This window comes from Aedes aegypti, chromosome 1 (genome assembly GCF_002204515.2).
Source record: "Aedes aegypti strain LVP_AGWG chromosome 1, AaegL5.0 Primary Assembly, whole genome shotgun sequence".
Classification (NCBI taxonomy): domain Eukaryota; kingdom Metazoa; phylum Arthropoda; class Insecta; order Diptera; family Culicidae; genus Aedes; species Aedes aegypti.
The window spans coordinates 254,016,509-254,029,810 of NC_035107.1; the positions used below are offsets into that span (position 1 = coordinate 254,016,509).

At 42.1% G+C, this 13,302-nt stretch overlaps 1 protein-coding gene across 8 annotated transcripts in view; it reads left to right on the forward strand.

Annotated features, from left to right (window-relative positions):
• Positions 1-12,243, forward strand: part of LOC5576740 (leucine-rich repeat-containing protein 24) — an 826,320-nt gene extending 814,077 nt beyond the window's left edge. For all 8 annotated transcript variants that reach the window (XM_021837549.1, XM_021837550.1, XM_021837551.1 and 5 more), the window contains one exon: positions 10,797-12,243. In XM_021837549.1, the coding sequence (XP_021693241.1) occupies positions 10,797-11,767 (971 nt within the window). In that variant the 3' untranslated portion in view covers positions 11,768-12,243. The remainder of the gene's footprint in view (positions 1-10,796) is intronic.
• The last annotated feature ends 1,059 nt before the right edge of the window (positions 12,244-13,302 follow it).

Consider the following 13,302-nt stretch of genomic DNA (forward strand, 5'->3'; position numbering starts at 1 on the left):
GGCCGAATCACAAAAGGCCGAATCACAAAAGGCCGAATCACAAAAGGCCGAATCACAAAAGGCCGAATCACAAAGGGCCGAAATTTTGAAATAAATCTTAGTGAAAGCCACACACATTCAGCACATTTTTCTACAATATTATGGATATTTTACAGTAGGGTAAGCGGGACAAGATGCACAAGTAACATTACTAGCTGAATCAGAGTGTATGGTTAGTGTTTTTTGGGTGTGTCAGCTGGTCTATTCTTAGCATTTTCTGGCACTCGGTTGATGACCTCCTTGGCAATTAATGCAATATGCATCCTTCTTACAATCATCCTGAGGATCTGTGTCTGAGCAAGTCTTACACCGTGCTGGACCATGACCTCGTGGTTTTGTGTGACCATACTTAAAATAATGGTAGCAAAACCTGGGTCTGGGATAAAAAGGACTGGTACGGACGTACAGAGGGCCGACCCAGACAACCAAAATGTACGTATAACGAAATCACCTGGAGGCTTTGTATATGCAAAATTTTACTTATAAGATGTCGCGAAAAAGCCTTCTACGTATGAAAGTGGAGGCGATATACGTGCATATATTATGTGATGAATAATAGCATACAATGCGAGTGTTTAAATTTTCTACCGAACTAACCTATGATCTTATGCGACTTAACTTATGATAACAAATGTTGATTTGACAGCTGCTACGGATTGATGCGACTTACTTTGTACGAGTGTACGGAACGAAACCAATTGTACAAATGAACTCAGAAAAAACCGTTTAATGCGAGGAAACTCATCAATCTGACGAATTTATCCACCATGTTTTGCGGGTTTGATGTAATTTGTATGAATTAACGAGTTATTACGTGAACTTTCATGCGACTTCTGGTTGTCTGGGGATCTTAATAGCCATTGGAAACATAGTGCTACACAGTGTGAGAATTATGATGAGAATTTATGGGGCCTTCCTTAGCCGAGTGGTTAGAGTCCGCGGCTACAAAGCAAAGCCATGCTGAAGGTGGCTGGGTTCGATTCCCGGTTGATCTAGGATCTTTTCGTAATGGAAATTTCCTTGACTTCCCTGGGCATAAAGTATCATCGTATCTGCCACACGAAATACGAATGCAAAAATGGCAACTTTGACAAAGAAAGCTCTCAGTTAATAACTGTGGAAGTGCTCTAAACAAACAACACTAAACTGAGAAGCAGGCTCTGTCCCAGTGAGGACGTAATGCCAAGAAGAAGAAGAAGTGTGAGAATTAATGTGGGCGTTTTAATTTTCTCTTTGTTCACATTTCGGTAGATTCTCCGAACTTCCATTACTTTCTGAGATGTTCATTCCGTCAAAATGCCACCCTCAGTCATTTTCAGCTATTCTGGGCATAATATGACGAATTTACATGTATTAAGCGCAGGGTGAAAAGTAACCGAGACTATCTTGCCATCAGTTAAGGGTCAGTGTAGGGTTTCTTACTCTGAGGATGTACTTTTTGCCATCGTTCACCGATTTGGTATTTTCAATTTGCCCAGCGAGGAACATGTTTAACGTCTCGACTGAAATGGTTGTCTCAATTGACATTTGAAGATGGATCGAAAGCGTATCATTTCCGAATCCGATAATGCCATGTTGCGAAAAATTAAACGGAATGGACATTTGAGAAAACGAAAAAAGGATATGATTAAAACTTTTGTCGTGAAAAGTGTTCCTAAAAGAAGTGCATTCAACATTCAGAATTTAGATAAAGTGAATCGTATACCAAATTCAAATTCTAGTTTAAACAATGAAGTAAATGACATTCTTGATGCTACTTGGAATCATTTTGTCTTTCATGGAACTGATCCTCACCTAGCATCCACCGATATTGATAGCAATCCTGAATTTGAGGAATCAAGATCCTCAAGATTTTTGCGACGACTTAAGAAAGTAGGCTATAGAGTTCCAAATCAATGCCCTATTGTACATATTTAAGCGTCATCTGTCGGAAAACGTGTTACCAAAATGTGCACACTCCTCGTTCTACTATTACACGGTTTCTCAACCTTGGTAACGTCGGAAAAACGGCTCGGTGTGAGCAGTTCGTTTCAGCGTGCTTTTTACATGGTCGGGGGTCCGCGGACCCCCTGTTGAGAATTTTTTTTATCTTTATTAACGAGATTTTTAACCTTGGGCTAGTTCATCTCGGGACCAACGGCTTTACTTCCCTTCCGAAGGAAGTCGTCACTATTTTTTTTAGTGGCTATCTCGGGGATGGGATTCGATCCCAGGTCCTCGGCGTGAGAGGCGTGTGTTCTAACCACTACACCAGGTCCGTCCCCCCTGTTGAGAAATGTGGTACTATTATCACCATAGACCATCGACTTGGTGGACAGTACTGGCATTATGGATTGAAAAGGGTACTCTTGGAAAACTTAAAACGTACTTATTCAACAAGTGCCAGCAAACATATTATTAAATATTATTATCGATGGACTGTAAGCCTTTAAGAGTTCAACAAAATTCATTTGGCCAGTTTTGGTCAATATTCACGAATTGCGAAGTGTTCAACCACCCTGTTCGCCCTTTAAGAAATAAGAGCAGCAATTCACGTTTCACAAATGTCATTTCGGAGAAATAAAATGTGTTTATCGTTATCGCCCGAACAAATCAAGTGCGTTTTTTTCTATCTTCCAAAAAATGGATCAAATCTAAGAGTGCTACCCCGTTTTTGAACTGACATTTTGGTCCTATCGACCGGATTGGACAGTGTCCGATAAGGAAAGCCGACTTTCCTACCGTCGTTTGCCGTAATTCGCATAAATATCGTCATTTATCGATCGTCGTCTCAACACCGAGTTGAGGTTATGTTCAAAAGTTTCGAACATGTCCGCCGCTGGACGTACACCGTCGCCATCGCCGTCCTCCATCGCCGCCGAAAAAGCACAATCAAAATAATCCAAACGTCATTGCTACGTGAAAAATCACGTAGATCATTCCGCATTCATTTTGCCTCCTATTCACCTGACTAAGGTAATAATTACCAGAGCATATATGAACACTAAATGGAGACCCGGTGATTCTTACTGGGGCTACCAATCGCACTTACGTGAAAATCACGTAGGCATTTGAATTAATTTGGTCATCGCGTTCATTCTCTGTTGAGCTTAGTTGTCAAAATAGTGGCCGATACTAAAAAGAAGCTACTGCTGCTGGACTTCAAACTAATTTTAAGGTGAAGATAAATCGAAGCCAAACCTCAAATTTTCAAGAGCACGGATCTGGAGAACCAAACATCCGTTTGAGCTGAAAACTTAATCGATTGGTCACCACCAGCGAGTGACCAATCGATTAAGTTTTCAGCTCAAACGGATGTTTGGTTCTCCAGATCCGTGCTCTTGAAAATTTGAGGTTTGGCTTCAATTCATCTTCACCTTAAGAACAATTCCAAGGTAAATATTAGTTAAAATCCTTAGAATTCCAAATTAATTTATACTTTATACCTTGTTTTACATCAATTTACAGAACGTTGATTGTTTAGAATGGAACTGACCCTGAACAAATTTGCGATGAACGTGCGTTTCATGGACTGTTCCGACGGTTCCGACGGTTCCGACGATCCCGACGATCGATATCGCGATGGTGGTCAGTCAGTGTTTTGAAACCATTAATGGAATATAATAGTTTAATCCCTTAGTTATTTGTCCTTCTTTCAAAATAAAGATATAAAAAAGCATGTGCAAAACAGGATTGATTTCCATTAATTGATTCCGATAACTTTAAATGAAAATTTCTCTAGTATCTATTGAAAAGCTTTGTAAAAGCTACGTGAAAAATCATGTAGCTGTTACGTTGAACTTCGATGGAACTGATGAGGTTCACTTGTTCATGCGTTCATTCGGTGTTACCTATGATCCACGTAAGTGCTACGTGAAAAGTGCGATGGAAAAAAACCACGTATGTTTTCACGTAACAACGACGTGTGGATTTTTTTGAGTGGGGAGAAAAACAAGCAAACGAACGAGATGGACACTCCAACAGCTGGAATAGGCCCTAGTTCCGTCTACCCCTTGCGGCATGTTAAAACTCGAGCATTGATCTTATCCAGTATGCAACGGATGTACTATTTTGTGGAAAAGTTCAATCCAGTAACAACATCTTTATCGGAACTGGAGATAAGATTGGAGACCCGATAGCATCTACACCAAGTTTAACACCGTTCAAGATTCTATCATCGCAGTTGCTGAAACAGAACAAATGTTGCAGGATGCTGAACAGATGTCTGAGCAATTCGAAAGTATGTTGTTCACTACTAAAGCAAGGATTCTGGATTATCTTCGCCGAGCAGAAGGAAATCAGTCGGTTCAGGGAACATCGCAGGTGGCAGTTGAACAAAGCGTGTTTAAACTTCCACCAATTCAGTTACCAACGTTCGATGGAGATGTTATGCAATGGCTTCCGTTCAGTGATTCATTCACGGCAATGATACATGAAAATCGTGGCCTTTCAGATATTCAAAAATTCCATTATCTGAAATCGTCTCTGAGAGGACCAGCGTTGGAGATAATCCATACACTTGAGACCACCTCGAGAAACTACAGTATTGCGTGGGATTTACTCAAGAATCGGTATCAAAACAAAAGAGTTTTGATGGAGAAGTACGTTAAAGGCCTTTTCAACCTACCGATACTGACGAAAGAGTCAGGCAAAGACCTACGTAAGCTGCATACTGATTTGAATAAACATGTAGCTGTCATCAACCAACTTGGAATTCCCACACCAGCTTGGGACAAAATAATTGTAATTCTGGTGTCTCAAAAATTGGATCCATTAACGTATAAGGAATGGGAAAACGACACAAGCCCGACGGATTTACCATCGCTCGACAGCTTCAATCGTTTTCTGGAAAGACGCTGTCAGACGCTGGAGGCCCGTGAAGTTAGTCGATTCAGTCAACTTAACATCAGCTCGAATATCAAACCGAGCATTCGAACAGCAGCTCGACCAACGCTAGCTCATCCCACCACAAATGTTATGTCTTGTTTGTTGGAATGCCCAACACCTCATCCACTATTCATGTGCCCAAAATTCATGGAGAAGCATCCAACAGAACGCCTCGAAACATTAAGAGGCCTCAGTCTGTGCTTCAACTGTATGAGGTCAAACCACATGGCGAATGTGTGTCAAGCTCGTTGCTGTCAAAAGTGTGGTGCAAAACATAATACTATGCTTCACATTGATCCTCCAGACACTACGGTTGCATTAAACTTCTATCGAACGCCTCCGATCGCAGCTGACGTTCTTGTCGGAGCAGAAATATTTCACGAAATTCTTGTTGGAGAGCCGATTGTTCGTCGAAACTTACCTACGCTGCAGAATACCCAGTTCGGATTCGTCGTGTCAGGCAAAATGAACAACTTGTCATCACAAGATAGCATGCCGCTGTGCCATCTGCAAACACAATCTGAAACATACGACGATGCAAACGTGGAAATGTTGTGGAATCTGGAAAAACACAAGATGATTGCATCTAACAGCAATGAGGAAACGGAATGCGAATCACACTTTGTGAAAAATACCGTGCGTATGGACGACGGTCGTTTCAAGGTGCAGTTTCCATTGAAAGAAGATCCGTGATGGGTGATTCGAAAAACTATGCTCTTAGCATGTTTTCGAAGCTAGAATCCAGACTAAGCCGAGATCGAGTATTGCGTTCGATGTATATTGATTTCATGCGTGAGTATCAAGAGTTGGGACATATGGCAGAGATATCGGAACATCTTCTTCCGCATCTTATTTCATCCCTCACCATGCTGTGTTGAAAATGTCGAGTTCTTCTACCAAATTACGAGTTGTTTTCAACGCCTCAGCCAAAACGACTACTGGCCAATCTTTGAACGATATCCTTTTGATCGGTCCCAATGTTCAAAATGATATCCAATCAATCTTGATTAGATTCACGACATATCGATACGTGTTTGTTGCCGACATTAAATAAATGTATCGGCAAATCCTCGTTGATGACAACTCAGCTAATTTGCAAATCGTTTTATGGCGCGAGTCTCCCATGGATGAACTGAAGTGTTTCAAGTTACAAACCGTCACTTATGGAATCTCTTCAGCATCGTTTCTGGCCACTAGATGTTTGAAGGAGTTAGCTGATGGTCAAGAAGGCTTACAGTTTCCATTAGCCAGAGATATCATTAGTCACGATACATATGTGGATGATATGGTAACTGGAGCAAATTCAGAAGAACACTTAATTAGTAAAAGGGATGAGATAGTGAAAACCTTGGGAGCGGCTAAATTTGAATTGCATAAATGGTCATCCAACGCTAGTAGCTTACTAAGCGTGATCGAGGAAGAAAACAGAGAACCACCTAATGAGCGACGCGCCATTAAGACCCTTGGTCTATACTGGGATCCAGAAGGTGACTCTGTTTTGTATAACATAAACAGCGACAAGTTTGTGAACGAACCAATAACTAAACGTCACATGCTGCAATGTATAACTACCATATACGACCCATTGGGTCTTATATCTCCTGTACTAACTACAGCTAAGCATTTTCTGCAACGAGTTTGGATCGAAGGCTATGATTGGGATGAATTCGTAGCGTCGGATTTAGCAGCACCTTGGACAAAATTCCTGTCGGAGCTTCCTTCAGTCAACGCGTTGAAAATTCCTCGTCACACGATAGTAAACTCTCCTCGCAACATTCAATTGCATGGATTTTGTGATGCATCAGGTATCGCATATGGGGCGGTACTGTACGTGAGAAGTGAAGATCTAGATGGAAGCATTCGAGTTCGTTTAATGTTCGCCCGTTCTACAATGGCACCTGCAGGAAAGAAAGGAACGAATTTGAAAAAAAGGACCTCCGTGGAGCTTGAATTATGTGGAGCAGCATTGCTAGCTGAAATGGCTGTGAAGGTTTTACAAGCGTTGGAAATAGAGTTCGATTCTGTTTCTCTATGGACTGATTCGGCAATCAACCTAGCTCGCATTTGCAGTGATGACAATCGTTGGAATCTCTTTGTGGCAAACCGAGTAAGCAAGATTCAAAACTTGACGCCAGTAGCATCATGGAAGCATATAAGTGGTGCAGAAAATCCAGCAGATGTACTTTACAGAGGGTGTTCATCAGGTCAGTTGCAGCTAAATCGTTTATGGTGGAATTTTTTTTTTCTATCGTTATTAACGAGATTTTTAGCCCTGGGCTAGTTCATCTCGGGACCAATGGCTTCACTTCCCTTCCGAAGGAAGTCGTCACTGAAAAATTTTTAGTGACTATCTCGGGGATGGTATGGTGGCCAAGGGATAGTTACGAGAGCATCATTTTGTTGTCTCTTAAAAACGATAGCAGAGCTCACCCATACGAATGTGCACTGTTCGCATCCTCAGCCATGCTGCTGGTGCGAATGTGGTAAAACGAACAACAGCACATAAATTCAACGCATATCATGCGTATCGTTCTGAATAAACAAGTTCACACTTCTGTTGTTTTGTCTATTATCTTTGGTTTGATTGTCTTAAGAAATATTTGTGTTTTAGTAGCGCATTACTATCTATCAGCTTTAGCAGATATTTTTGTGCTCCATGCGTTTTGTACTGTTCTCCCTCGTATGGAAGGCAAACATCCGAAAAATATAAATGTGTGAGTGGAAGTCGATACTGGAGTATAAATTATACTCCAGATAAGAAGGCACAGCTTAACCTGTCAAATCCCATAGAGAAAAAATAGGATGTCACTCCCCTGATGGTGGCAGAACCATTAGATCAGTGGCCGAAACAGTACCAGCCATCCATGCTGACAAGCAGTGAAAATGTATGTCTAGTTGCAGCTTCTAAAGAGCCGTCAGCATTGTTCGGCAGATTTTCTATCCTATCCAGATTGGTGTCCGTGGTTGCATGGTGCTTACGGTTTACGAACGCTGCAAGAAAAAGACCAGTCTCCAAAGAAGCCTCACTGTCCATTTCAGAAATGGAGGCCGCACTCACGTGTATGCTAAAATTGTGTCAAACTGAAGTTTTTGAAAAGGAACTACGATTGCTGAGATCTGGAAAATCAGTTCCTGCCGGAAGTCGTTTGTCATCGCTAAACCCAAGGTTTTTATAATGACAGATTAACGGATCTAAGCAGTCAGTGGGTGCGCGGTGTGGTTAGCACAGTGTACACTGTTTTTTACTCTACCGTTTCAATGGGATTGTTAGGGAATGTTTACTCCAACAAACATAAACACAGTGAAGTGAGAATTGTCTCCAGCATTGATGAGCTGTTTTGTCGCGAATCAAACTTCCGTCGTTATTGTAATATTCCGCGGAAACCCGGTGTTTTGAGTCGCAGAAAAGTTGAATAGTTGGTTAACAATTGCATGTAATGCATGTAAATGTGAAAGTTTCGAATAGTTCTGCGGGTGAGAGCCACCCATCACCGACGGTCCACCGATGAAAGAAAGGATATGCCACGGTGTTGTCGTCTGACGGTGACGATTAAATTCATGTAACTTTAACTCGTAAGTTCATAGTCATTCTACTATCAGTGCACACAGTAAAGGAATTCAGATACTTTGCCGCGTACTCCATACAGAAATGGGTGTAAAAGAATCATTCTATACCTACTTTGTCACGCCATGCACCAGGTATCCAAACAAGAAAACAAACTCGCCAGCTGTCACTTGGCATTTCAAAATGGCGGAACGGGAAATCTGACACATTGGGCTACCTCCCTTCTAGATACCTTGGCTAAACCCTACAGTACGTGGTGGTTTGATGGTAGGCTAAACAACGCTGCTTTGGATCAGTACCAAAAACATCAAATCGTTCTCCCACAACATCATCCGTTAACTAGAATGATCGTCATGAAGGAGCACATGAAGGGACACCTACCAGAAAAGGCTTTGCTGTATGCAGTGCGTCGCAAATACTGGCCGCTTTGTGGACAATGAGTTGTGCATAACGTTGTGCGTAGCTGTGTTCCATGTTTCCGAGCCAAGAAGTGCAGCAATTAATGGGTACTATGCCATCCGTTCGTGTTACACCTGCTCGCCTCTTCCTGAACACGGGTATTGATTTCTGCGGTCCAATTAAATTGAAGAATCCACTACAGCGCAAACACAATATCACAAAGGCCTGGATTTGTGTATTTGTGTGTATGAGTGTGAAAGCGATACACCTGGAAATCGTGACCAGTCTATCGACAGAAGGTTTCCTGATGGCTTTTGACCGAGTCCTGAGTCGTCGTGGAATGTGCCAGAATATATATTGCGATAATGGCACAAATTTTACGGGTGCCAAGAATGAAACTAATCAGTTTTACAGCAGTCTGGCAGATAGCAGTGATTCCATCCAGCGTCGTTTAAGTGAACACCGCACCGGCATTTTATTCCCCCACGTGCCCTAAATTTTGGAGGCATTTGGGAAGCATGTGTTAAGCAGGTCAAGCTGTACCTTCAGAGATCCTTGGGAGATACTGCGTATACCTACGTGAAGAACTAGCCTGATGAGTTAAAATTCACACAAATAAAGTCAAAAAAAAAAAAAAAAAAACCTATGAAGGATATAGCACTTTCTTGTGCAAAATTGAAGCGTGCCTGAATTCCAGGCCATTGACGCCTATTTCTAGTGACCCGAACGACTTACTACCACTTACCCCTGCGCATTTTCTTATAGGGGATAGCATGATTGCTCCAGCAGAGCCGGACTACAGCAATATTCCGACAAACCGTCTTTCGATGTATCAAGACATACAACGACGTCAATAATTGTTTTGCAAACGGTTTTCCATGGAGTACCTTAATACACTGCAACAACGAATGAAACATCGACGTTTATCACCAAACTTGAGTTTGGATCAATTGGTTATTATTAAGGAGGATAATTTACCGCCCCTTAAATGGGCTATGGGCCGCATTACAGGTCTATATCCTGGTAGTGATTGACTTGTGCGGGTCGTAGAAGTACGTACTTCTGGAGGAGTCATCAAGCGGAGCATTTCCAAAATTTGCCCTCTTCCAACGGAACAACAATTAGCTGACTTGGAGGATGAACAGGTCAACGCCGCGGGTGGATGTTCGCCCTTTCAGAAATAAGAGCAGCAATTCACGTTTCTCAAATGTCATTTCGGAGAAATAAAATGTGTTTATCGTTATCGCCCGAACAAATCAAGTGCGTTTTTTTCTATCTTCCAAGAGTGCTATCCCGTTTTTGAACTGACACACCCCGTTGTGCGAATATTTTGTGGAGGAAGTATGAATTATTCGGCTGAAATCGTGAACAAATTTCATAAAAAGTTTCATCAATTGTAGACAAACCCAAGGATGTGAATGCTTTCCTCCAACCATTTGTCAGTGAATGCAACGAAATTTTGCAGCATGGGATAACGAGTGCAAATGCAAAATTTCATATTTCCGTCCGATGTGATACGCCAGTCAGTCATCATTGTAATGATTGGTATAAAGTTATACGCTCATTTGTCACAACGAACATTGAAATAAATGACCCAAGGGTCAAACTATTGATAAACAATAAAAAAAAAAAGATTTTGAATAATATAGCTCATTTGCAACAACTTTTGTTCAAGCACTTCTTTTAGAAACCCCATTTTGTTAACCGTCAAATTGTCAAACAAAGCTGTGGGAAATAAACGGTTGAAATGATTCCAACTCCCTTTTTTATCAATTTTGTGAGTGGTTTTGATTCCACCAAAATTTTAAAATACCGTTTAAAGATGATTTCAAATATGACTAATATTACTTATTGAATGTTTTGACTTCAGTACATCAATAATTTAGTATTAATTTACCACTCTCTTCATGTTTCCATCTTCTTCCAGCCGCTCAAGATGAAGAAACGGCCTCGGTTGCCCTGTCGGACACTGCCCCGCGAACCCGTGCGACCTATGTCGATGAAGGCGGCTATGGCACCACAAATCTTCCACCGGATCTGCTTGCCTTCCCGAACACACGGTTTCCCCAGTCACCCTCGATCCAGAGTTCGATGTCCAACATCCACGATGGACGCATCTACGCCACCAAGTCGCCCCTATCGAGTCCCATCTATCAGCACAGTCCCAGCATATTAGGTGCCAGCGCAAGTGGCCAAGTACCGGCCGGCTTCCGAACGTTGCAACATCCGAAAACGGGTCGAACGATAGCAATCGCAACGCAGCGATCCAATTCCCCGTTCACGCCAGCACCGCTCATCTATCCGCAGGTGGTCATGAAGCAAGGCTACGTCACAATTCCGCGCAAGCCACGCACCCCCAGTTGGACCCCATCGGTCAATTCGACTGCGACGACGGCTGAACTGTTGCCCCCTACAAGCCCAACGTCCACCGGAGAACTGCCGGCCGCGACGGAACCGGTATACGACAATCTCGGCCTCCGAACGACAGCGTCCGGCAACTCGACGCTCAAGCTGAACAAATCGGCCAACAAAGCGGGCCCCAGCAGTACGTACAGTATGAAGAATCGACCACTTCCAGCAACCCCCGGGGGACAAACGGCCATGCCGGCAACGCACAACAGTTCCACCGGCAGCAACTACGAATCGATTCCCGAAGTGGGAGGACAATCAGCGACGACGTTAGCCGGCCTTGAATCGATCTACGGAAGGACCACGGGGAGCAGCGGAAGCAGTAGTAGGAGCAAAGTACCACCACGACCACCACCGAAGCCTAAGAAGAAGCCCAGCCTAGCGGGGGTGAACATGGTGACGACAACACCCGGCTCGAGCGGGTTGGCCAGTACCAGCAGCACCAGTCCGCTGTTTGCCGACGAGGGCGAAGACGGAACGGAGGTTTAGCTGGCGCTTTGGCCCTTGGGCGATCGCAACGGTGGATGCGCAATAAACGACGACGAAATTACCGATTTTCCTTATAGGGAGCCAACGATCGGTAGTGTGAGTAGCTTTTAAAGATTCTTATATATATTCAAAGTATAGTATATTCGGTGAAATATAGTTAATAGTTATTTTTTCTACTCTATTTGAACGTACATTTGAGGAGGCGTATGAGCGAGTAAAACAATTAAAATTGTGACAGTAAGAGAGAGAGGAGTAAAATGAATGAACTTTAGTGTAATGTATTGATTGATGAAACGATTACGATGAATCTTTATGAAATAGCATTAAAGTGTACTATTATGTTTTTATAAGAAAAGTGACCGAAAGCAGCGGATAAAAAAGTGGAGATCAAAAATTTTGAACTATATAGGCTAATGTTGCTAGTTTGTAAGTTAGCTAATAAAACGAAATGGAACGAAAGCGTTGAAGTAATCGAACGAATAGCTATTTATTTAACTCTTGTTAAGTCAGGGATGGCGTCGTCGGTTGGGAGCTTAAGCTGGAAAAATGGCAATCCATTACCCTCTCTCGAATGCGATTGGTTAACGGTCTGGCAGTTTTTCCGTTCGGAATGGCAAATCTAATCTGCTCGTGCAGCAATGAGACCAGCCGAACTGTTTCTCATCCCATGCCTCGTGCCCATTAGGGTGTGGATTAATTTTCGAAAATTCACAAAAAATCGTGTGCGCAAGCGACATGGAGGTAAATTTCCTTGTTATAAAAATGCCCTGTGAAGTTTTCATAATTTCAATAATTTTCAACCAATTTTGTACATTTTAGCTTCATGGAAAATAGGGTGCAGAACCACTTGGGCACTTCCATGATTCACTTTGGCAATGGGGGGTTTTTCTCGTCTGAATTGTCTGAAACTTTGCAACAAGAAGCACTTTAGTACGACGCATATTAAGGCCAAATATGAACTCTGTAGCTTTCAAAAAACCTCACTGCCCAAGTGAATCAAAAGTGCCAAGAATAGGATCCGGCTCTCTAGCTATATGATTTTTGTAATGTTTCGAATATGATTAATATTGGAGGGAAGTTAAAGTTTTAGTCGAATTTCATGTTCTACAACCTTCCATTTTTAGGAAAATAGTCTAAAAATTAATAGTTGTAGAACATGAAATTTGTCTAAAACATTAACTATACCATGAATGAAATGTAATTCTCTTTATTTTTGTAACTATTGTATGTAATTATGTGGCCTTCCTTAGCCGACTGGTTAGAGTCCGCGGCTACAAAGCAAAGCTATGCTGAAAGTGTCTGGGTTCGATTCCCGGTCGGTCCAGGATATTTTCGTTATGGAAATTTCCTTGATTTCCCTGGCCATAGAGTATCATCGTACTTGCCACACGATATACGAATGCGAAAAATGGTAACTTTTTCAAAGAGAGTCGGTCTGTGGTTATATTAAGAATCATTTATTTAACAACATTTTATTCAATTTTTTGAAGTTATTAAAACATCGCTGAAGTCATACCCTAAATATTTATCTTCAA